The sequence below is a fragment of the Gallus gallus genome, chromosome 5 (genome assembly GCF_016699485.2).
Source record: "Gallus gallus isolate bGalGal1 chromosome 5, bGalGal1.mat.broiler.GRCg7b, whole genome shotgun sequence".
Classification (NCBI taxonomy): domain Eukaryota; kingdom Metazoa; phylum Chordata; class Aves; order Galliformes; family Phasianidae; genus Gallus; species Gallus gallus.
The window spans coordinates 53,056,725-53,081,432 of NC_052536.1; the positions used below are offsets into that span (position 1 = coordinate 53,056,725).

General features: G+C 40.5%; 1 protein-coding gene across 1 annotated transcript in view; it reads left to right on the forward strand.

Annotated features, from left to right (window-relative positions):
• The window catches only part of KCNH5 (potassium voltage-gated channel subfamily H member 5), a 155,049-nt gene that overhangs the window by 48,186 nt on the left and 82,155 nt on the right, over positions 1-24,708 (forward strand). Inside the window, exon 7 of the mRNA XM_421414.7 lies at positions 7,680-8,109. Within this exon, the coding sequence (XP_421414.3) occupies positions 7,680-8,109 (430 nt within the window). The remainder of the gene's footprint in view (positions 1-7,679; positions 8,110-24,708) is intronic.

Genomic DNA, 24,708 nt, shown 5'->3' on the forward strand with positions numbered 1-24,708 from the left:
AAGACGCATTAAGGAGCTAACCAGAGATTTTAGAGCTAAGCTCTATTTAAGTAGCTCAGCTTGAAAATTTCTTTTGGGAGTGATTTGCTAGTTGAATTTGAATTTCAAGCAGCCTGTCTGTCCTTCTGGATGGTCCTCCTGTGCTATACAGAAGAATACCTGCTGGAGATGGGCCTGCAGATTCATTTGCTGGCATTGACAAGTGTTCACCACTTCAAGTGTTCTCAAAAATCTGTAGGCACTTGGTCTTTTTCCATTGTGAGCCAACATGTAACAAGTGCTCAGTGAGGATTATCCAAGCTTAAGCTGCACCTTGATTTTATAGAATCAATTAAGTGATTGATTTGAGTGAGCGCAATTATTGGTCCAACTCCCCTGCAATAAGCAGAGACACCTACAGCTCCATCAGGAGCTCATAGCCCCATCCAGCCTGACCTTGGATGTCTCCAGGGGTGGGGCATCCACCACCTATCTGGGCGACCTGTGCCATTGCCTTAATTTAAAAACCTTCTTCCTTATATGCCATCTAAATTTTCCCTCTTTTAGTTTGAAAACATTTCCCTTGTCCTGTCAAAACAGACCCTGCTAAAGAGGCTGTCCCTTTCTTTTCTCATAGCACCCCTTTAGATACTGAAAGGCTGTTGTGAGGTCTCCCTGAAGCCTTCTATTCTCCAGGCTGAACAGTGTTCTAACAGTGTATCTCTGAAACAGGTCTGAGGAGTCACCCTGTCCCCAATTGTTCCTTTATCTGAGGAGTCACTCTGTTCCCAGATGCTCGTTTCTCACTAATATAAGTATGACCAGTTAAGACATGGACCCCTCCACAGTGTAGTTTAGGCTGAGATGAGATGCAGCCTGCACTTGAGTCTGTATGTATTTACCTCACTTCAGCTTCTTAAAGAGTAAGAACAAAAGCAGGAAAAATAATATATAAGGGAAAAAATAGAAGGACCATTTGAGTCACTGACTCATGTCTTTAGTGGGCAGGTTCATCCTATCATCCTTGTGATAAACTGATCAAAATCCACCTCAATTCATGGTGTCTGCAAATCTGTCTTAATTTGCAGTCTGCTTGGTTGTCCCTCTGCCAGCCTTCCTGGTTACTTTAAATATTTCTTCTTCCTCCCTTGTGTTTATCTCCTTGATGTGCTTAGAAAGAACAGTCACCCCCGCCCCACACACATTGATTTTCCTTTACGTAGTCTAAGCCAGCTGATCTTGTCTGGAAACCTTTTTTTATGAAGAAGGCTTTAGGATTTCTTTTTCCTGCACAGCATTGTGTTTGAATACATCTATTTAGAGCTGAGCTGCAGGAGTCCATCACCTCCTTGGGAATGGGGCTTGGCTTTCCCTCTTGCCCTTGGCAGCATTCACCTGGTGCATCCTGGAGCTCTATTAACCTTTTCTATGAGCGCAACCCACTGATTGCTGTGAGTCACCATGTGTTTTATTAGTGTACCCAAATATTTCTTATTCTCCATCATTTTCAGCTAAAGAGGTTTGTTATCAGAGAGGGGCTGTCAGAAAATCTTGGCAAGACCCCAGCTAACCTAAGCGTAGCAAACCCATGCTGCCGTATTGATTGCGTTTTGATTTATCTAAATGTTTCTAATTACTCTTTCCCTTAACATTTGTTCAGGTCGTATATCTGCTTGTTTCCCTCTTGATGCATTAAGTTTTCTGAAAAACATTTACATCATCCTTGAAAACTAAAGCTACAACCTAATTTAATTTTCAGCCTGGGTCTGGATTATTTTTACATCACTGCAGCCTGGTTGTTGTTTTTCTTTTCTTCCCTCCATTTATGTGTGTGAAGAATTTCTGGGTATTTGTTTTAGCGTTTGTTGCAAGGAAATGTCTGACCTGACATTTGGCAGTTCTCACTTTATACCTATTTATTTACTTACTCTTTTGCCTTCTGAGCTGTAATTTTTTTCTTGAGCCCTTTTTTTTGTTTTGTTTCATACGTCCATTCTCTATTTCTGTTTCCTTCTTTGGGATGATGATTTCTGTTTAGAACCAATGTTGGGCTTTACAAGCATTGCTCCTGTTTTGAGACACAACCTCTGGATATTTTTGGTACCTTTGGTACGTTTTGAAGTAAGGACAGTGCAGGCATCCTCTGCTGTCAAGTGTTCGACTCCCATCTCTCCCCCTCCAATTGCCTTCATAGAACCATCATGGAATCATAGAACGGCCTGGGTTGAAAAGGACCACAACGGCCATCCCATTTCAACCTCCCTGCTATGTGCAGGGTCACCAACCACCAGACCAGGCTGCCCTGAGCCACATCCAGCCTGGCCCTGAATGCCTTCAGGGATGGAGCATCCACAGCCTCCTTGGGCACCTGTTCCAGTGTGTCACCACCCTCTCTGTGCCTTCCCTTGTTACTGTCTGTAACTCAGTATAATACCATTCATAATTTATCCAATGTTGCACTTTTGAAATCAAGAACTCTAGTCCAGTTTACTTTGTGATTGTTCATTTTTTTGTGAACCAGTTCAATTCCTTTTTCGAGTCAGTGGGGACTTCTGCAAATTCCTATCAGAATGAAATGTAGTGTAGCATCACTTTCTGTGGAGTAATGGGCTGTTCAGTGAAGAAACAAGCATGCTATTGCATCTGCAGAAAATCTTGTCCTACTGTTATTAATAGCATTTATTCTCCAAGCTCATATTGAGAAAGTTAAGTCACATTGTGAGACAGTGCTCTGTAATATCTGTCTCTGTAATAACATAATACAGGTTTGGATGATGCTCAAATCTGGGCTATCCAGATTTCTAAGGATGGGTTTAATTTCCCTTCTGTAAGCTGTGTAAGCGATAGGCTTCAGCCTCTTTGCATTCAGTGAGGGGGGAGAGACAGCTCCAGGAGGTGATTCATCCCACTGCTGCCTGAGAAGGGCTGGATGAAAAACTCTCCTGACGTGTTCCTCTCTTCATGCACCAGGGAGGAAAACTGGGTAATTCACATAGACTAGGTGGCTTGCTGTAAGGCTGCAGCACTGTGGGAGCTGAACCCCACTCCAGGAGACTGCTTAGAACTCAGTCACGGTGTAACTGGGGCTTGTGTGCCTCATCTGAGCCTGCATGAAACCACTTTGCTCTTGCATGGAGATAAAGAGCTCGTCCTGGGCTGCAGAATCCTGGGTTAGGCTTGCTGAATGCAGGTTGCTGTCATTGCTTTGGATCTAGCAACTCTAAGTTTATTAGCTAAAATTTAGTTTAAGAAGGTCCACGTGTGCTGTGATCACTTTCTTGACTGCGGTGAGATACCCTAAAATGGTTCGTAGAAAGGTCCTCGGTTCTGGTTCTTGGTGACTCCATAAATTCTTCAAAATCACCACGTGCTGAACATCGAGACGTAGAGAAAAGTTTTCCTTGTCTTCCTCTAGCCTCATCTGAAGGCAGTACTGTCTGTTAAATGATGCAGTACCGATCTCCATTTTCAGAGCCAGGAGGATATCAGTGTTGGAACACATTTAATTTGCATGTTTCTTTCTCTTTTTTTTTCCTTTTTTCTTTTTTTGTTGTTGTTGCTGTTGCGTATGTGCCCGCAGCTAACAACGTATAAACAAAAAATCATGGAGTGAAATCTAATCAGAAAAGTGCCCAGAGTTAAAAACACATCGTTCCCTAACAGAGAAAGGAAATAATGCACGAATGTGCTATTTCACTGTATGTACTGGGATTTAATTTTGAGGTTTGAGCAGATTTTAGTGAATTTAGATGGTAGAAAATGGCTGCTTATGCCTTTATTTTACATTTTTAAACATTTATGCAGTAATTTCCTACTGCAGAAAAGACTTATTAGATCAGCAAGTAACCAGCTGATTAAATCTTTTATGTGTTTTACAAAGATGCAGCTCTCCTATTCTTAGAATTGCTCCTTTCGTGTACAGCAGACCATCCTCTTGTATTTTTCAGCTGAGGATAGGACATCTCTGGTGCTAACACTAACTTGAATGATTTCCTTCACTTGTTAACCTGCATTTTCCTTTGGTGACAATGTTCCCTTTATCCTCTTGCATGTCTGACCCTTGACCCCTGTGTAATGTGACTTTGAAAGCTTCATTCTTCCTGCTGCATGGCTTATCAGGGATTCATTACATGTGGGAGAGCTTAGCTCCCTCTTCTTGCTCAGGGTCCAGAGGTCTGTTCCCACTGGCTGTATTGCAATTGCAAAAAAGCTCTTGCTCAGCCTTTGGTCAGAAGAATTTAGCCAGAAGCAGACATGCAGCTTAGAGGCTTCTTTTCTCATTGAAAACTGAAGTTTGATAATGTGGCAGCATTTAGGATCTGAAACGGGAAGGTTCAGATAGCTTTTAACAGGAAGGAGTGGTCCCCTCTGCATTTCAGATAGCGATTTCGTCACTTGTGCCCCCGCTATCAAACTGAATTCATTTTCTCAGCATGTAAGAAAAATTGAGAAAACAGATTTTGCGAGATGCTTAAGTCAATAAACTTGGGCTTTGTTTATTCATGAGTGGATCTAATTTAATTCTGAAGTTGAACATCCTTTCCCCAGAAATGTCCTTCTGGATAAATTTGACGTTGTCAGCTTCCTCCGTGGTGGTGGCTTCTACCGTTCACGAAATAGAAATGGCAGTGCAAAAACCTCTGGTTCGTGTCTGCTGCATGTCCTCTCCTGATCGAGTGGCCTCAGAAGTCATGGGGAAATTCTCTGCAGTTGCAGTGGTGTATGACTCACACTCCGAAGTTGATTTGGTGTGGAACTTCAGGTTCTGAACTTGAAAAACTGAATGCAGTTCTGGAGTGGGGGTTTTCCTGTTAAAAGATTTTTGTGACTGAGATGATGAAGAAGAGCAATCTGAATGAATGTCCTCTTCTGATAAAGACATCGTCATAAACGTTGGCCAGAACCTCTAAGGACAGGATTAGATAGTTTATACCATGAGATATTTGCCATCAAAGAAACACAGAGCAACAGATGATTGCCCCCACATAACCAAACATGGCAATAGAACAGCACACACCCCTCCCAGAAGGCAGGATTTTCAGTATCAAAAGCATGCATTACTTAAATGATGCTAGCACCAAACTGCATTTTGTGTTCCATTTAAGGTTTCTAATCACCTCTCTGTTCCATGAGTGCTGAGGTTACTTAGGTTAAAGCAGGTGCTCACTCTTTGATAGGGAGGGTTTTGAAGCATTTGCTATGGAGTCAAAATGCAGTTAAAAGAAAAATGAAATAAAAGGCAGCAAGTAATCAGCTGAATTAAAAACATCAAAATTTGTAATAGCTCAGGCTTGATTCAAGGCAGTTTTTAGTATAATTTCCAGCAAAGAGAGTGCAGCTGAATCTTGGGCAGAGCTTTATATATTAAGACTTGAGCCAATATTGTCGAGAGGTAGTTTAGGTATAAAGGTTCCTCTTACCACCTTTAAGTACCCAGCGCTTAATAGTGCAGTAGGTCATGTGTTCATTTAAGTGTGTGTCAAATTGCTCTTTCCTAGGTAGTGTTTTATGGAATGCGCTTCTAAAGCTCCTGACATTGTCTCTATATTTTGCAAGATTAGACGTGAGATGTGACTTCTCAGTAAATATATCTGATTATTTTTCCATAGAGCAGTGTGTTAGACTGAGCAGACTTGAAGACTTATAGAACTTTTGAGTAAGATTCAGTCACTTTTTGGAAAGAATGCATTTGAACGTCAGCTGAAACAAAACATTTCTCTTTGTTTTATACGTGATTGTTAGCTGTGCTTAGGAAAAAAAATGTTGCAGCACAGACTTTCTTCCAGGCTCTGACATGAACGCTGTATTGTTATATTTGTACTACTGCAAAATGGCCCACGTAACTTAGGGAAAGAAGATGTAATATAGATGGAGGATGGCCCTCTGGTCAGGGACTGACTTAGATTTGGATTGTACAGTAGTAAGTGCAGTGTAAGCCTTGTTGCTGGGACAAATGTAAACTACTGGGTGCAAAAAAGGGATTTTAAGTTCAGATTTCAGATCCCCAGCTCCTTAGCTTATACTCCTGGTAATGAACAGTGAAAGGGAAATAATGTATATCTCTTTTTGTTTTTTTTCTTTTTTAACTTTAGATACTGTGGTTCTGTGATAGTGTTTCTGACTCATATAGTAGTCCACTGAAAGCAATCCATTGCATAACGAACTCTTTGAGGAACTTCCCAGATTACTGCACAAGTTGGGCATGCAGAGTGGCTCACAGATGTATATCCCAAACCAATTAAGTAGGTAGATGTTTAGATGAAAGTAAGAGTGATAAACTAGACCTGTATCTTGCGTAAATGCAAAATACAGCAGTCAAAATGGGAAAATTCCACTTCCCTCTGTGATATTAGTCATCATGTGAGCTTGAATGCAAATAAAGAACTTCAATTTATTAAGGATTTGGGGATCTGAAACAAATTCCAACAGGATTTGAAAAGCATACAGGAACTTTGTTGAACAGATTACATCTAGAAATATCAGTTGCATTTCACCCTTCAAACGTTAATTGTGCAAAGAAACAGAGGTGCAAAAGGGGGAAGATTCTCTCTCGTATGGAAAACTCCAGAAAGTGAAGTTTTTTACTGTTGGATAATATAATTAGCCAGTGTTTTGACTAGACTGATTTGATAATGATGCATAGAAAAGGGCAATTTAATCTTGGCACAGTAACTAGGAATGTTTGCCTCATTGCTTTCTATGTCTTAATTTCTACTTTCAGAATCTGGAGACATTTAATTTAATGTTTTATATTAGAAACCTTCTTTTGCAAAGCTTCTATTTTAAATCACTAATTAATTTAATGCATAAGTTAGGCATTTCATGAGATTGCAATAGATCGGGAACATGTTTTTCTTCTTTCTGCATCTATAAACTCTGTTAAAATACATTGCCAACTGTGTGTGTACGTAGAAGGGCAAACGCATTTCTTGTTGTTCCCTCTCAGAGGTTTCCATCAACTTTTTGATTGTCCCTGTGCTGCTGTTCCATAAATATCTGTGCTTCCACTTATTTGCACTTCATTTATCTTGCCTGATAAAAAAACTACTCAAATGCTTGCTTTAGGAAGGTATCTACAATATCTGTTGATATGCAAAGAAATTAACCCTATGTGCAAAGGCATGCAGCTTTCTTGCCTGTACTCTGTATTGCGCTCACTTCGGAGAGGTGATGCGCCCACACAGTTGTTAGGTCTGTGTTCAGTCAGTATTTATGAATAGCAAAATTGGCAGCTATATTAGCTGTAATGAAGGTGGAGAGTGTTGGACCAAAGGCAGTTAGCCAGCTACTGTCTCGTGGATGCCAGAGCAATGGGCGGGTTTCTGTATTAGTTTTAAAAGTATTTGAGGTTACTTTCTGATGTTTCTCTTGTGCATCTAGTAAAGCTGCAGGCTGTTGAAGCAGATGGACCACCACTTTGGTCAGAGTGGCAATCCTCCTTCCTTGGTTTTAATATATTGCTGTTGTTTTCTGAGAAGTTTGGAGGAAAGCCCCCTTGAATGATGTACTTCAATCTGATTGCTTCTCCACCATGTTTGACTTTGGAGGTCAAAGCAAAATGTGCCGTTTACTTCAAGCTGGCAAAATGTCACATTCTTCTGTGTTTAACAAGCATGCCATTTCTCACTTTGGATTTCACAGGATTCTTTTGTTACTTTGAAATAAGTTTGAACTAAATAATCATCTTTTTTCTTTTCTAGGGGATCAGTAGCCTCTTCAGTTCTCTAAAAGTGGTGCGTCTTCTCCGACTTGGTCGAGTTGCCAGAAAGTTGGACCATTATTTGGAATATGGTGCTGCTGTACTGGTACTGCTGGTGTGTGTGTTTGGACTGGTGGCTCACTGGCTAGCCTGCATATGGTACAGCATCGGGGACTATGAAGTTATAGACGAAGTCACTAACACAATCAAAACAGATAGCTGGCTCTACCAGTTGGCACTGAGTATTGGGACACCATATCGATACAACACCACTGGCTCAGGGCAGTGGGAAGGAGGACCCAGTAAAGACTCCTTGTACATATCCTCTCTCTACTTTACCATGACAAGCCTTACAACGATAGGATTTGGAAACATAGCACCAACCACTGATGGGGAGAAGATTTTTTCAGTGGCCATGATGATGGTTGGCTGTAAGTAGAATTTGCTTTTACTCTGTTTAAGCCAAAGGTGGTTGCATAAGCAGTGAGATGATTGCACAGAATATTTGCAGTAAGCTTTTTGACACCATAGAGAAACTGAAGTCCCTGTAAATAATCATTTTATGAACTTGAATTTATAATTGCAAATATAAATTAAAACTATGTAGTTGATGTAGCTTTTTAAATCAAAACTATGTAGTTGCTGTAGCTTTTTAACTTGTTTGCAAGAATAAGTATAGTAAGTATATAAGTGTGTCCATTGATAATTATGTATTGAATTAATGTCCTTTATAATTTAAAGATGGTTTCTATCACATTTAAAAGATCTTGGCTGAAATTTGGTCAAAAGTTGGATTGTATATTCTAATCCACACAGCCTGATTGAGTTTTGCTTGTAGATTTGGGCAGGCTTAGAAACACTTGAAGTGAGTTTATCCAGTTCTCTAACCATTTAGTGATTCCATGGTGATCTGTTGCAGTGACTTGACTTACGAGGCCAACAAGTTGACTTACAACAATCTCATGAGTGTGATGACCTTCATCACCAGCAAGGCTAGAAATGAAAGAGCTCACAAAACACCACAGTGCACCTTTGCTTCCTGCTGTTTCTCTTCTGAAATACTTCAGAAACAATAGTGGTAAAGCACATTTCCCATTTGCAATGCTGCCAAAGTTATATGACTGAGCAGCTCTCCAGATTAACAAGACATTTAAAAATACAGCAAAGGATGCTGAAAATGTTAATGCTGTTTGGCAAAATTATTTTTCTGTTAAATAAATAATGCTTCATATTTCACTGATGCTTTCTATTTTCTAAGTTCCAAATGAACACTAAGCAATTATGTAACAAAAGAACAAACAAAACCTTTTGAAAATAAGATCTGCATAATCTCTCTGATAATTATCTCTGCTAACACTTTGAGCTCATCTCAGAGATGTAGTGAACTTTAAAAAGGAAGTTTTCTAGCTAAAGTCTTCCTAGATCTTCAGAAGATTAAAGCTATTTATTTGGATATTTTGAAATGCTTATTTAAAAACAAGGTTGTGATTTTAGGACTCTGGTTGCAGTGTGGTGCAATTAAATTTATTCTCGACAGAATCTTCAAATGATGGCTTGACGTGCTTCAAAACATTACAAAGTCCATAAAAAACAAATCCCCAAGCTAGATCATTAATGAGCCATTGCAGCTGGGCTGTGGAAAATCTATAGGTGCTGATTAGCTGTTTGTTGAAGCTGCTTGGTGGTATTCACAGAGGACTGGGGCTTTGGATAATACAGTGCATTTAGGCCATTTTAAATGCAGTAATAATTACTTTCCTTGGCTTTCGGAGGGACTTCTGTTGCCCTTAAGAGGAGTGTCCCTGTAGCAGTGGTAAATGATTTAGGGTGAGGTGAGAATCATAGTAACATAATAGATAATAATAATGGTTATAGTAATGACAAAATAATTACATGGCCTCAGTAAATCAAATTAAATGGAGCTTGTAACCTGCTTTGTATTTATTCTTTCTGGGTTGTGCATTTGGTTGTTTTTTTCATCTCTGAAGCACGTGCCAAAGGTGTAGAATAGAATCTGGATCGCAGAACAATTTGGTTGGGAAGGGACCTTAAAGATCCCGTAGTTACAACTGCTTGCAATGGGCACAGACACCTCCCACTAGGCTAGGTTTGGTGATCAAATGGTTGAATCTTTTATAACCACGTCAGTGAAGATTTGGAGATTTTCAGTTAATACATTCCACTATGATGACTGCTCCTGTGTTCTAAAGGAACTGCTTGATTGGTTGAATACTGGTTAGAAAATAAGTCAGTTTCCAAATAGATACCAGGCAAGGGCTTCGTCCTTGGAATATTTGTTCAGAGAAGTCAGATGTGCAGGATTGTGTAAACAGGCTCTGTAGTGCTAGGTGCTGAAAACATGGCAATATAACATCAAAACAGGGCAGAAAAGCGCAGTAAATAACTGATGGAAAATGCTGTTTCTCAGGCAATGTGTCCAGGTTTACTGGGAAGAGGTTTTGGCCTCAAGAATAAGAGTAAATAAGAACTGAAAATGATTAATTTGAGTTGCTTTCAAAACAAAATGTTTCCATTTTTCTTTGGAAACAGTGCAGAATTCAATTAACATTCAATCAATGGAAAAATGCTGGTCCCTGTACTAACTCCTGTTGTAAGCAGACTGTGAACACCATTGGTAGCTTTCCTGAAGAAGTTTGCTAATACCAGTAGTTGATATTGGCAGCATCTTTCCTAACAGGCTCTGCCAAATAGATGTCCTATACTTAGTGCTGGAATCAGAGATAGTAATTTATCACAGTCCCAGCTGCCTACTCATGCAAACTTCAGATATGAAAGAAATTCTTCGCTGAGTTGTCTGCTGGCAGTGGCTTGTTTTGCATGCCAGAAGTTTCTTATTCACGCCAGCAAAATTATCGGGATGTTGGAGGAGGTTCTGGAGCGATTTGTAAATCCTTCTGGTGGGCAGGACTGCACACTGGGATGCTTGCTCAGAAGGGCCAAAATAAGGTTCTGTAGCTGCTGATAAAGCATTTTGTGATGTGGGATGGTGATGGTGGAAACCCAGATGTATGTGGGTGGTTTTCTGTTTTATCAGTGTTTTGCCACTCGCTTGTTCATTGAGGACAGAACTAAGTGGGATATTTAGACTGTGATACATCACCTTGTGTCTTACAGGAAAGAAGGGCTTTGAATAACATAGCCTCATTTGGTGAAGCTTGCTTCAGAGTTCTTCTCACCCCACTTGCTGTTTCTTGGTGTGTAAGGCTATACAGCATTATTTTTTTTCTGCTGCTTTTTGACACTTTGAAAAGCTAAAAATAGCAAACATAAAGCATCCTGTGAAGAGGCTGCCAGATTCTTCCAAGGTTTACTGTTTAAATACCTATTCTGCATCAGTTGCTTAGAGTTGCTGAATATGCATTGAGAACCTGACTCATGTAGCTCCCTTTGTGTTGATATAGGTCATTTCATCCCCTCTGCTGCGCAGAACAGAAGAGATAAGTACATCCATCAGATCCTTTGAATGGACCAGGAATCATTTATCATTCTGGAAGGACCTTTCTTGCAAAGCTCCCGTTGGCTTCTGTCAGCTCATACTTGCATCTTTAGCAGTGAACTCAGTCTCTTCTGTTGCACTTTGCTTTAGCTCTGTCCGCAGGCAAGCTCTGGGCTTCTGTAGCACAGCCACAGATGTAGATGCAAAACTAACTGGTTTTGTGCCTTTCACAAAAAAACCCCACAGTATTATGGAAAAAGCCAAAAAGAAACTTTTTATTTGTAGTCCATTGAATATTAAAGCTATAGGGCTCTGTGTACAGCTGTATGCATTCTTCCCTCTTGTGCTTACAGTAGGAGAAAAGTGACCAGATTTCCAGGTTGCATCTACAAAGGTCTCTGTTACTCTTCTGTGCAGTTCTTGTGTAACCTGGAGCAATCAGCTTGGCTGTGACCACATGCAACGCTGCAGTGAAATAGCTCTAAACAACACTGTGCAGATTGCACAGTCAGCGTAGCCCCAGAAATATGGCCCTTACATGGCTTTATTTGTCCAGATGAATTGCCCAACTGATTGCATATTTCATCTCAGCACCAGCAGAAGTTTGGTATGTTCCACTCTTTAGTGATAGAAGTGCTGTGATTATTCCTGCTGCGAGGGAAGTTTGGAATGATATCCAAAGCAAAAGCATTGATGAATACTGAATACTTCACTGTTTCTCAGAGTGTGGACATCCCAGAAGAAGCTCTTAATCATTCTTCCGTCTCCAGAATAGTTCAAGAATGGTGCTTTGTTGTTCTTGCTTTAGGGAGGTAGTTAAATGTCTTGCATGCATACCTTGTTTTGGCTTCTCTTTGCTTTCAAATTTATGGGGAAGTGGTTTGGAGGAAGTTATTGTTCTCCACTGACTGGATTTAAATCATTGCAAAGACAGATTTGTTAACCCAAGTGGGTTTTATGTATGAGCAGAATTTGCTACTGAAGTTGTACAGGATACCTGGTCTATAAAATTGGTTCTTCCTGCCAGCTATTGGAGTAATTTCTAGACTGTGCTTTCCAAAACTAAGTTGCTAATTTCATGGCTTGAAATGCTGACTTCTTGTTTTCATCTTAAAAGTACCCGTGATGGTGATTTGCACATTAGGAAAGAAAACAGATGCGATTGCTGTAGCTTTGACCCCAAGTTGTTACTGTTCAGGGACAGCTGATGAAGGAAAGTGTGAGTGAGATCCTCTTGAGACCCTGCCCTGCTCTTTTAATTGTACTAAATGGAGAGAGCAGGATATGCTCATTTCTGTTAAGAATAGGTGCACCTGTAGTTGTACAACCCTCCTGTACCAAGCTGTTGGCTGCCTGTGGCACCCTTTTGCTGTTGCTCAGCTCTTGTTTTGGAGCAGAGACACAGACTGTCAGTCATCTCTGCATCGATTTGCCAAAACCCAATTCATTATTCAAGTGAGTTCTTTCATTGTTCGAGTAACATTAGTCAGCTCCCTGCCAGTACATGGCAGTTAGCCACTTGAGCACTGTTGGTATGAATCACAGAGGTTTATCTAGTAAATTTGTTAAGCGGTGGCTGAACCCACGCACTGACACCACAGTGTATAATTGTAGGAAAGCACTTGTCTGGCAGACTTCCAGGCAAGCAATCCCAAGGGTCCATAGGATTTAATTTCTGATCCTGAGGAAAAGTGTGTGTGGAAGACAGTACCTTCTAGCAAAAATCATTACCAGTAGCATAGATTAAATCATATTTTGCACTGCAGCAGATAGTAAAGTAGAAGAGCTTTCTATCTGGAGGAATTCATTGGTTCAAGTGTTTAACAATGACCAAATCCAGCCCTGCTCTAAGAGGAACCTGCCAGGGTCAGTGCTGTACAAGGGTATTTTCTCCTCCTGCAGGAATGTGGGACATGGGGTGGATGTGCCTAGGAGCTGCCAGAGAGTTTGACTTCTTTGGAAGCAGAGAACGCGTGTCAGTTTTTGAGCTGCTCCTTACAGTTTCTTGAAATCACAGAATTGTTAAAGTGGGAGGAGACCACTAAGATCATCTAGTCCAGCTGTTGACCCACCCCCACCATGCCCACTAACCATGTCTCTCAGTGCCACATCTGCCCTTTTCTTCAACAACTCCAGGGATGGAGATTCTACCACTTCCCTGGGCGGCCTGTTCCAGTACCTCACCGCTCTTTTGAGAAGAAGACTTCTGCTAATATCCAAATTGAACCTCCTTTGGTGCATCTTAGGGCCATTCCCTCTCTTCCTATCATTGTTACTTGGGAGAAGGGACAGTCCCACCTCGACACATCCTCCTTTTCGGGAAGTTGAAGAGAGTGATAAGATCTCCCCTGAGCCTCTTCTCCAGACTGAACAATCCCAGTTCCCTCAGTCTCTCCCTGTAAGACTTGTGCCTCAGATCCCTCACAGCTTCATTGCCCTTCCTTGGGCCAGTGAGGGGAAACATCTATTTGAACAACAGCATGGTCCTGCTGGCCAGCTCTAATTGCCTATCCAAGGTTCGCTCAGAGGAATGTATGAGGAGGCTCCCAGATGAGTTGCTCTTCTATGTGCAACTTCTTCCCTCTTTCTCTGTAAAAACATACATAGCAGAATCATAGAATGACCTTGGTTGAAAAGGACCACAGTGATCATGTAGTTTCAAATCCCCTGCTATGTGCAGGGTCACCAACCACCAGACAAGGCTGCCCAGAGCCACATCCAGCCTGGCCTGGAATGCCTTCAGGGATGGGGCATTCACAGCCTCCTTGCACAGCCTGTTCCAGTGTGCCACCTCCCTCTGTGTGAAAAACTTCCTCCTAATATCCAACCTCAACTTCCCCTGTCTCAGTTTAAAACCATTACCCCTTGTCCTATCACTATCCACCCTCATAGACAACCGTTCCCCCTCCTGTTTATAAGCTCCCTTCAAGTACTGGAAAGCCACAATGAGGTCTCCCCAGAGCCTTCTCTTTTCCAAACTAAACAATCTCAGTTCCCTCAACCTTTCCTCATAGGAGAGGTGCTCCAGCCCATGATCATCTTAGTGGCCCTCCTCTGGACCCGCTCCAAGAGCTCCACGTCCTTCGATGCCATTGTCTGTGTCATTGATGAAGATGTTGAAGAGTACCGGTCCCAAGACCAACCCCTGAGGGGACACCACTTGTGACCAGCCTCCACCCTGACACAGAACCATTAATCACACCCCTTTGGCTGCATCCAGCCAGCCAATTCCTAATCCATTAACAGTCCATCCTTCAAATCTGCAGATCTCCGATTTAGAGAGAAAGATATGGCGAGGGACCATGTCAAAGGCTTTGCAGAAGTGCAGGTAGATGACATCCATTGCCCTTATGTCTGCTCAGGAAGGCATGGACTCAACTGCATTAATCACTACAGCTCAAAGACGGAGCATTTTATTTAGAGGATGTGGAGTTTATCTAGAGGAAATCATCAGTTTCTAATCGGCCTTCTAAGAGATGTAGGGCTAATGGAGGAGGAGGTGTCGATATGGAGATTGCCTTGCAGTAAAGATGTGCTTGACACTAGGTGGTTTTAAGCAGATGATAGTGTTGTGTATTTGCATCTAATACTGTGCTACTGAGAACTCTAAAAAGTACAACATAACAGGTTTCTTGGCAACAAAGGAGTCCTCTTGCAACTCCTCATTGAGAATGAGGGCCAAAGATTTTCCTGGAAGGGCTGATTTAGGTGTTTTTCTATCTATTTTGTTCTGGACAGGTTGATATTTGACCTTGTCAACACCATCCAACTGGTTGAAATGTCAGCAGTAAAGCTGTGGGTCTCCATTACCCTGCGTCCTGGAAGTGAGCATATTTTGGTATTTCAGAACTCAAAGAAAGGTTTTCAAAAGGCTGTGAGTCATTTACAAGGCCAGGGGTAAAGCTTTCTATGCAATTAAGACAATGATACAATAAGGACACTGGAATAAAGGCAGCACTGGCACAGGCTGCCCAGAGAGATGGTGGATGCCCTGTCCATGGTGACATTCAAGGTCAGTCTGGATGGGGCTATGAGCTCTTGGTAGAGCTGTAGGTGTCCCTATTCATTTCAGGAGAGTTGGACTAGATGACATTTAAACATCTCTTCCAACTCAAATGATTCTGTGATTTAATAAAGTAACATGTTTGCTGCTTGAGATGACTCAAAGAGTTAGATTATGGTAGATGCAATAAGGTTAATTGGCAGAAGCACCATGGAGGGCCTTGTTTTGTTTTAACTTTGATGTGGCAATAGATTTTCAGATATTCGGTTATCTAGCTTATGGCAAAAATATTTTTCTTATATAAACAGTTTTAAAACTGTAAAACAGCCTCCTTGGGAAGCTTTATGGGAATTTTTGCTAGGTTATATCTAGCACGTGTTTACATAAGTTTTACTTTTATAATCATTGGCTTGATATGTTTAAATGAATTTATGGTATCAGGAGAGAAGTTGCAGTGAGTGGGAGAGGTAAGACTGAAGAAATGTTTAGTGCAATTAAACTAAGTTATTTAAAACAACTGAAAAATACTGTTACATAAATTAAATACTTAAATATGGAAGCTCCACCTTTCCACAGTGCTTTTGCTCTCACATGGTGAAAGCAATTACCTGAGAATGTCCCAGGGGGATTAGCAGCTTGTCCCAGATTACTCATAACATCTGTATTTCTCAGGAAGCAAAAAGTTTTAATTAATCCAACTGGATCAGCAAATACATCCAACTAGATCATAACACGGCACAGCTTCATGGCACATCATGCTATATGGGTAAACAAATCCTAGATAGAAGATGGGCACTGAGGTATTATATACCATGTGGATGGGAGAGGCTGGAGAGATTCTGTTTTCAGTTTCAAAAAGCCAAGTGGGTAATCTAAACCTGTGTTGACATGGAGATCCTTGGAAAACTGCAGGATGTAATTTTGTACACTCACAGTGGCAATACCTGTGTGGAGCTGGCACTTGGAAGGGAAAACTGTATGAATGTTATCTGCAGTATGCTCAGATGGAAGGGCTCAGGCCTGTGATCCAAGCAGATCCTGCTTGATTCAGTACTCAAACACCACGTGTGTTTGCAGTGAAACCTCTTTAATACTGGCACAGTTTAAGTTGCAGTCAGGACCTATCATTTATCAACCAGAGGGTGCAGAAGTCGTTAGGAAGGACACTGAACGAGGAGACAAGTTGTTTCAGGGAATGTCCTAATACAGAAAAATTGAATCATGTCAGTAAATCAGACTTCAAAACACAGTCACTTCTTCATCTCAATCAAGAGGTGTCCTTGCCCAGATTTCCTTGGGTTGAGTTTCAGAAGTGGAAAAAAAAGTGACATAATTGTGTGTTCAGGGAGGCTGAAAAAGCTCTTCTTTTCTTTTCCCCAAGAAAAATGAAAAGTCCAGATCTCTGGGAGGTGTCATTATTGTGCTGCTGCTTGAGGTGCTGTGATTTTGTGGTACTAAGAGATGTCAGGTAATTGTATAAACTGTGACAGATATTAGTTCTTGGTTTCTCACTGCTTCATTTTTGTAGTCTGGAGTAGCACATGAAGTTTTTCTTGAGAATACTGAGAGCCCTGGAGGCTGAGCCTGCACGTCTTTCTTCTTCTGCAAGAATCAGAAAAAATGAAGCATTTCTTATGTGGGAGTATGACTGAAGTTCCTCTTTAAAGATGCTTACTCCTTTTGCTTTGGTGTGGAGAAAGAACAGAATAGCATCCAAGATGGCTCCTCTTCCCTGGGCATCTGCCATGCTGAGTCAAATAAAAATCCTTCTGTGCTTCAGCAGGAATATTTTGGTCATGAATGATTAAAAATAGTTGGCTGGCCAGCAGCCAGCATGGATTTGTCACGAAGAGTTCATGGCAAGTTTATCTGATTTCTTTCTTTGACAAGATAACTGCCTGGTGAATAAGAGCGATCTAGTAGATTGATGTAGCTGAACATTTGAAGAGGCTTCTGACACTTTTTTGCATGGCAGTCTCAGTAAATGAGTGAAAGATGATCTAAACACAATCTTAGCCAAGTCAACCACACTGACTGAGAAAGCTTTCTCATATTGTAATCAAGGGCTTCACTTTCAACCCTGGAAGGAGTTGCTGGGGATGTCTTTGCCCCACATGTGATTTTGTTCAACACTTTCATCAGCAGTGTTGAGTGGCAGAGAGACTACATCAGGAGAGTTAGAAGAGTTGCAAATTATTTACAAGACAACATCCACTGTGACCCTGATAAATTGGAAGGGCATCCCAAAATCACCATGGTGACTGTCAGTAAAGGCAAGTGCAATACTCTGTGTATAAGGAGGACAAATGAAATGTGTAAGTGCAACATAGGGAAAAGCTGACTCTGCTGCTTTGAGGTTGGAGAGGATAAGGGAGGGGGTGAGGGAAAGGCAACTGCAGGCTGAGCGTAATGCAGCTCCAGGCCGCACTCTCCCTCTGGGAAGCATGAGGAGCAGTGTGATAGGCAAGAGAAAGGGGAGCTGTTTATTATCCTGGGATTAGGGCTGGGGAGATATGGTTTTTGATAGAAGGTTTTAAGGAAAGTGGAGACCATCTGGGGATAGAGGAGATCAGTTAAAGTCTCTTACAAGACAGGATCTCATGAGAACTGATCTACTTGGTTTAAGCTGATGGAAGCTGAAGGGGGAACATGAAGATTGACTTCTACCCTGGGAATAGCATGCTTGAAAAGGAAAAGTGGTTGGTCCTGTATGTTTTCTGAAGGGCAATTAGATCACTTAGAAGGGAAAGCAAGTGCAATTTTGGAAATAGGGCAAATAGTGAGTTTTCAGATCGTGGGTAAAGTTACCACTGGATTTGGTAGGCTCCGTTTCCTTGGCAAGTATCTGTCAGGCATGCTGCAGGTAGCCTTGTTCATGCCTCAGTATGGCAGTTGAACCAAGCAATCCCTTGAGGTCCTTCCAACCCAGCATCCCTGTGATTCTGCAGGAAGAATAACATACGGCTGAAAATCCTGCTGTGTGTTAAGCAGGGAAAAACTAGTAAAGTTCACTTTCTATAGGTACTTGACCATCCTGTAACATTTATTGATGTTTTATGGTCCAAGATGTAGTGACTTTGTATTTGCACTTCATACTATATCACTTACTTTAACTGCATGAATCTGTGCATGTGCAACGTGATCTTCTGCCTCTGGAAATACTGTTGTAACCTGAAAGGCACTGAAATGGGAATGAGTGAGTCCAGCACTAGAAGAAAGTTTCAGTGGGCTTTTTGCCTCAAATACTGGAGCTGTGTGGTAGTTCACATATTCTCTAACAATTCTGGAAGGCGTCATTTTGAGCTGGTAATTTTATTTTTCCCCTCCTTTTTTTTCCCTATCTTTATTCCTTTATTTTTTTTCCCCACAACTTTTCTGTATTACTTAGGAGAAAAATCATAGGACAGTCATAGAATCTTTCCTAGAGATTGAGAAAATAGGGGGCTATTTTCCCATTTTTAGCAATCTGTCTCTTCTTCCATAGGAAACTAAATAAGCAGGTAAAATGAAGAATAGCAGATAGATAACTATTTTTTTAATAGCTGAAGTGAAAGATTGGTATTTTTTTGCCTTACTTTGTTTTCACTTTTGTTAACAATATTTTCTAATAGAACAGAATTTTTAATATCTTCTAAACTGTTACAGAAATTGAAACGTATTTCAAAATTGAAGTATGATTAAATTGGTGGAAAGGCGATCATAAACATCTGACATTGATTTCTACATGATGCTGTGATAGTTAGAGATGTTCTAGGCTGAAATCCTCTGCAGGAAAAAGCTCTGTAGAAATAGCATCTTGTGCTCTGTGTCTATTTTTCCTCAGTTGAAGATTATCAGTTTTGAGGTAGAAACCCCTTATAGTGGAACTTTCCCAAAGCTTGAACACTGAAAGTAGTAGTTATATCAGTGTCCCTTGAAAGTGCTTGTTTGTGTGTGCATATGGCAGTGGTAACAGTGGTGGCTGGGTAAAACTGTAATTCTCCATCTGTACTGGCAAAATTGAACAGCGTGAAAGCATCATCCATCTTCACGTGGTCAAATTTAGGATACTGCACCCTTTATGTCTCATCTTTCTTGCCTTGTACCTGATTGAATAGGATTAGGTTAAAGCCGAGGAAGGCAAAGCAAGTTGTGATGAATCCTCACCTATTTTATAAAAATGTTCATTCAAGTCTTTCAGTGCTTTCCTGAACTGGGACCTTAAACACGTGATGTGTTTTAACCACGTGAATAGTCCCACTGACCTCATTGCTGCTTAATGCGAGCTTACCTTTAAGTGTTTTTCTGGCTGCAAGCCATAATGAAGGGAACATTTTCAGCATTTAAGGTTTATGGGTGGAGCTTCAGAATATGGTTGAGAGGGAATTAAGAGCCTAAGTCTCATTTGAAGGTCACTAGGCCTAAAATTCATGTAGGCTGATAGTAAACTGTGGCCATCCGTCCATCTCAGTGAGTTTCCACGTATGAAAGTAATTTCTTACATCACAGATTAGATGTTTGAAAAACACATGGGAGCACTGTCTTTCCTTTATATGGTGAAAGGACTACCTTTGTTGGCCATTTTTCTTCCCTGACCAGAGACATTTTAAAGTCCAGAATCAGATGGATGCTTCCCTTCCATTATTTCTGAGTAAGAAATTAAGGCATGAAGAAACTTACTGTTGTGATTCATTAATGCAGACATTTCCTGCCCAAATTGATAGCCCACCCTACCTGAAGGAAATGTAACTTTCTAGTTAATCACAGTCTTTCTGCATTAGCACTTGGAAGGAAATAACAAGGGAACAAAGCAAGTCAATAAGGTAAGAAAAATCTGTTGGCAGTAGTGCCATGTCAGAAAATATTGAAAGGGCTGAAGTGATTATATGCAGGTGAAAGTTAGTTAATCAAGAAAGCTCATAATCAAGATAAATCACGTGAAGAAGGAGAGAGATGGGAAACAGGTGTGTAAGATGCCCGCAGCACTCATGGTAAGGTCATAGCTCTTGGAGGAGTTTGGCCAACCTTGACCAACCTCCCTTTCCCACATGCACTGTGTTGGTTTAGCAGTGGGGCCTAAGCTTAAGGCAAGACTCTGTACATCTGTTTGAGTGGAAGGATGTACTGAGGCTTCAGTTCTAGCATGGCCTAAAAGCTGGTCTTGCTGGAAAGTGAAACACAGATGAGATTCTGCTGGGGTCTTGTGAGACAGGCTCCTCAGCCCCCTTCTGTTCCTTGGGTAGGAGCATGCACCCACATCAAGGCTTCTCTGCTGGTTCTGGGAAGTTGAGGGTTGGCATTTGCTGTTAAATGGCATTTTCTGTGGCTGAATTAGAGAGATTTATCTGAAGCATTAGTCTTCATTTCAAAATAATGATATTTTTCAGGGATTGGAGCAGCTGTATTATCTGTGCTAGGTTAACAGGCTTTGGTGCAGGATTACAGTTTTAGTAAGCTAGTGACTTCATAGATCCGTCAGCCTGCTTTGGCCATTTTTAGAAATACTTATATATGTATCCATATCTCTATACCTGTATTTTTTCCCCAAGCTATAGTGGGACCCAGCACTGCAGATGGATTACATATTCTACCAACTACTAAGGGATCAATCCAGGAAAGCACATGTTTAAACTAAGTTTCTGTATAGCCTGTCAAAAAAAACAAAAACAAACAAAAAAAACCAACAACAACAAACAACAATGCAGGAATATCAGAAAGTGCAACTGAATGAGATATTTAAGTGCTAAATACTATGGCCTTGCCATGTAAAATACTGTCTAGCCAGCTTAGGAGAGATTTAAACATCCCTACATTACAGACAGGATAGCTGGAAAATTATTCATATGGTTTATATAGTGTGTTTTTGGTTAAATGCTTCCTGTGTACAAGAAAAGCCATTAGATGCTTCTAAATATTTGCAATATTGTAAGAGATGATTAGAGGATTTGTAAGGAGTTTAATAGGAACTGCATCGGTAGTGAACACCCACATGGACACAGGGTAGGAGGGACAGGATGCAGAGTTGAACAGATTTGATGTACCTAATTAGTCACATTGTTGTTGTTGTTTTTACAGTCTGTTATTGATATACAAACATGCTGTTGAAGAATTAGTAATCTAAAACACTTTGGTTCATTACAGTCTTTAGTGCTGCTCTAATAGCCATGCTCCATCTGGATGATAATAAGAGATAACGGACCGTAGAGAAGTTATGCCTCCTCACCTTATAATCCATTTTCAGCCAGCTGAGAAAGCAACAAGGAGGGTGTTTGCTGAAATACAACAGTTGGCAATTACGAATTCAGTGGGAACAGAGTCTTGTGTTCTTCATCTCTGTGCCAGATACTTATTCCTTTCTTCCTTTGTGTGCCGCGCAAATATTAGTAACCAGATTTATACTGTGGATAAAGGCATGTTGTTGTGTCAGTCTGACACAGACATCTTTGCAGCGGCATGACATTTTTAATGGTTTTTATGTTGCTACAATAAGAATGTCACAATGGATGAGACTTTCTCATAGTTTATTGTCTTTCAGGTTTGAACTGTAAAAACAAAGCATCTTCGTGTATCGGGATAATGGCAGCACATGGAGGTTGTTAACTATTGTGCTTTCATCTATAGATGAAAAGGAAAAAGAGTCAGCTGTGGTCTCTTTTAATTGGTAGCATTTAGCAGAGGAACAACAGCTTTTTGGGTAGAGATGGCAAAAGGTTAGGGCTCTCATCTAGGAATGTGAAACCTTTAATTTAATTTCCAAGTCTGACATTTGGTGGAATGGTGAACTTTGGCATTTGGTAAATTTTGTGGTTCTTTTTTCCCCTCCAAACCTATGCCTGATTTATTGGCTTAGATGTTAAGCAGCTGAGGGCAGGAACTCCCTGTGTTTTTGTGCAGTGCCTACCAAACCACATTCCTGGCTAAAGGGAACCAACAAACACAAAGGAAAATGTTCCAAGAGTTACAAAATAAGGAAGTTTGACAGTGCTGAATTAGTCTGAATTTCTGTGGTGGACTCAGGCTGACATAGCTGGAGGACTGTTCAGACCTCGGGTCAAACTGAGAGAGTCCAGGAAGCCTTTAATTTTTACTAATCTGCATTTTAATAAGCTCAGGTGAAGGCAGAAGTAAATGCAGTGCTCTGTACACTGCACTGGCTGGTGTAATAGCCTGTACTTGGGAAACTCATGATAGACAAAAGTACATGGGGGTCTGAGCAACAGAATAGGTGGGAAGAAATGAGATGAACCTTGTAATTTATTCTGAACTTAAATGTATAATCATTTACTTTGGAGGATTCTGCCTCTGAAATAGGATTGGAGACAGTTGTTTTTACCATAAGCAGTATGTTCAATGGTAAATAGTTCCAGGATTACCGTAGCAAAGGTGTATGCAAACAGTACGGATCTGTGCTGAAATTAGTGCCAAAATTGTGCTGAAATTATCTTTCTTCTGTTAAGAATGTGATGACCGTATGTAGGCATAACAACAGCCCAATTCATCCTTATCTTTTATACTACTACAGTAGCAGGCTAAAGGCAGAGTTGCTGTGCAGTAGTAGAATGTTGAGTCGTTCATGACTGACATGACAAAACCATAGCAGTTGTTTAATATAAATCTACAGGAGGTTTGGAAGCCCCGTTACAGATGCTGAAAGTGCTTAGGACATTGGACCACATATTCAAAACGCTGATAGATTTTGAGGAGTTTGTCCCATTTGCTTTCAGAGAGAGCTGGGCTTTTGCATCCTGAGCACCTTTCCCATTTGAACCAACATATGATGTTGTAAACTGCTCCCTTTTCAAATCCCAAAATATTAATTATTCATGGGAGATGTGACATAAAGCTGCCAAACAACAGCCAGGGTTAAGATAAATCATTAAACCTTTACTCTGAATTCCCTGACCTTTGAATACTATGTCTTAAGTGCTAAGTCTTAACAGTAGATTAATATTACATACATCTACTCCCTCTTGCCCCCACAAGAAAACAATGAACCACTTAACTCAATTTTTATTTAAAATTTTCATGCTTTATCTTTGGTTTGAGCTTTCTGCACCAGATTTCCTTGCTTGCTTATTCCTACAGCCTGTTTTTGTTGGAGTAAGCTAAGAAAAAAAGCAGAATAAATTCAGTCAAACCATAGATGAACAAAAAATTGTATTACTGAAATGCTTTTAACATTGAAATCATATTTTTGAAGTCTGTATGTATGCTTTATCATAATGTGGTTCATAATTACATTTATACTTCTGACTGTAACTGCAGTTACTCTTACATGTACTTCCAGAAATGAACGAAAGTGTATTTTTCATGCATGGCCACAACAAAAGAAAAACATCTGAACACATTTTCCTTCAAAATTCCTACAAATAAATCACTTTGAGGTTGAACAATATCAGGCCAAAACAAATTCAGCCAAGGAAAGGGGTGAAAGTTTCAAGTGGGATGTGAAACATCTTGTTGGTTATTTGCTCACTCTGCAAATAACATTTTAACTCCCTTTCTTACTGCAAACTGAATATCCTTATTTTGGTTAAAAACCCACTGAATAGATATCTGTGGTAACAGTATTATCTTACCACTATTTCTTGCCTCAAATAAAATTTTACAGTCAGTTTTCTATTTTTAATATTTGCTTTCCTTCACTTTATAGTCACTCCTCATTCAAAACACCTAACTAAAAATACTACAGAAGTTAATATCCTAGATAGAAAATTTGGTTGGTAGACTGTTAGAAAATGAGGACAAAGGTAGCTTTTGACAAACCCATTTCTTAGGCTTTGATGTTATTCCTTCATTTTAAAACCAAGTATCAAACAATAGACTTACGTAAAGAGTGTTTCTGCGTTCTGGATATCTGATATGTCGGATAAAGATGTTTTGACAATTATCCCTTTGTTAACCTCAGGGACTCTGTCCTTGTATCTGTTTTTCTTGAAGCAGTTTTCACAACAATGGCAATGCATTCTTTTTCCTGCGTTCCCCCTAAGAGATTGCTGAAACGGCACAATGCTGTTGACCCAGCATCCAGCTAGGTAGTTATTGTGCAGCTATAATTGGAATAAGGCCACCTAAGTTGTCCCAGGATAATATCCTGACATCATTTTTCTGCTTATTTTCATGCAACTTGAATTTTATTCCTGCTGTTCTGACAGTGAAGGGAGACCTGCAGAATCCGTATGTCCTACCATGCAACAGTGTCTTGCTGATACTAATTTCTGCTCACTCTTTGTGAGAAGATTGAGCGTCGAGCATGTTATCTTGGAGACTGATTTACGTGGCAGCTTTTCATTAAAATGGGAAAACTTCAGCCTCCATTTCTTTTTTTCTTCTTCTTTCTTTTTTAAATGAAAGCCAGGCTGGCTTCAGCCAGGGTGTACTGATGATATTGAGATGTGAAGGTTAATACCTGTCAACTCTGAGGCATTTTGTGGCCCTTTGTATCATCAAATTGTACATGTTGAAAGTGAAGCCTGTGTTGTACATCATGGTAGAATGTGGGATTATAAGAGAAATATTTTTGGGGGGGTGAGAGGGTAGTAAACTATGAAGTTGTTCATGCTATTCCATGTAGTGGAAATAGCATGTGAA